Source organism: Buceros rhinoceros, unplaced genomic scaffold, assembly GCF_000710305.1.
Source record: "Buceros rhinoceros silvestris isolate BGI_N320 unplaced genomic scaffold, ASM71030v1 scaffold30591, whole genome shotgun sequence".
Taxonomy (NCBI): Eukaryota; Metazoa; Chordata; class Aves; order Bucerotiformes; family Bucerotidae; genus Buceros; species Buceros rhinoceros.
The window spans coordinates 1-1,363 of NW_010396413.1; the positions used below are offsets into that span (position 1 = coordinate 1).

General features: G+C 61.6%; 1 protein-coding gene across 1 annotated transcript; it reads right to left on the reverse strand.

Moving 5' to 3' along the window:
- Window positions 1–39: 39 nt before the first annotated feature.
- Window positions 40–1,359, reverse strand: LOC104502003 (frizzled-2; the record flags this gene model as incomplete). Its single annotated transcript, XM_010145905.1, has 1 exon — window positions 40–1,359. A coding segment is annotated over one exon (1,320 nt), but the record flags the coding sequence as incomplete, so codon positions are not given.
- Window positions 1,360–1,363: the final 4 nt, after the last annotated feature.

Genomic DNA, 1,363 nt, shown 5'->3' on the forward strand with positions numbered 1-1,363 from the left:
AAAATTCAAGCTGAAGGGCGGTGGCCGGGTTCGGGGTGGTCACACCGTCGTCTCGCCCTGCTTGCTGTTGGTGAGTCGCGTGTAGAACTTCCTCCACGAGTGCAGGGTTTTCCCTGACCATATCCAAAAGCCGGAGGTGATGCCCACGATGAGAGTCATGAGATACTTGATCATGTAGACGGTGAAATCGGGGGTCATGCGGGGGGTGAAGTGGAGCGGGCAGGGGATGGCCAAGCTCTTGCAGTTCTGGCTGATCCAGCTACGCTCCCAGTGCTCGCGAAACGCCTGCTCGTAGAAATAGCAAGCGATGACAATGGTGGCCGGGACGGTGTAGAGGACGCTGAAGACCCCGATACGAACCATCAACCGCTCCAACTTCTCCGTTTTGGTCCCGCCGTGTTTCATGATGGTGCGGATGCGGAAGAGGGAGACGAAGCCGGCCAGGAGGAAGGAGGTACCGATGAAGAGGTAGACGAAGAGCGGGGCCAACACGAAGCCCCGGAGAGGGTCGATGTTGTTGAGGCCCACGAAGCAGACGCCGCTCAGCAGGTCCCCGTCGATCTGCCCCATGGCCAGGATGGTGATGGTCTTGACGGCCGGCACGGCCCAGGCGGCCAGGTGGAAGTACTGGGAGTTGGCCTCGATGGCCTCGTGGCCCCACTTCATGCCGGCGGCCAGGAACCAGGTGAGGGAGAGGATGACCCACCAGATCGAACTGGCCATGCTGAAGAAGTAGAGCATCATGAAGAGGATGGTGCAACCTTCCTTCTTGGTGCCCTGTACCACCGTGCGGTAGCCGTCCTCTTGGAACCGCTCATTGCAGACCACCCTCTCCTCTAGCACGAAGCCGGCGATGTAGGCCACCGACACCATGGTGTAGCAGCCCGAGAGGAAGATGATGGGTCGCTCAGGGTAGCGGAAACGCTGCATGTCCACCAGGTAGGTGGTGACGGTGAAGAAGGTGGAGGCGCAACACAAGACGGACCAGATGAGGATCCAGATACGGGCGAAGCGGATCTCGTCCTCATTGAAGAACATGTGGCCGTCGGGCCGGGTGGGCTCGCAGGGCGCCGCGCAGTCCTTCTCACCCAAAAACTTGTAGTTGAGGTAGCTGGGCACCTTCAGCGCCCGCGGGCAGTGGAAGGGGTGGTCGAGGGTGGCGTAACGAGGGGCGCCTGGGGTGCCCTGGCCGGCCAACGGCGTGGCGCTGGTAAGCAATGCCGGCGAACCGCCGTCCTCCGAATGGTTCTGCCCCACGCAGATCTGCTCGGCGCCGTGCCGGGGGAAGTTCTCGCACCGTAATCGCTCGGGCCATTGGAACCCGAATTTATTCATGAGGGCTTCGCAGCCCTGGCGCGCCCGC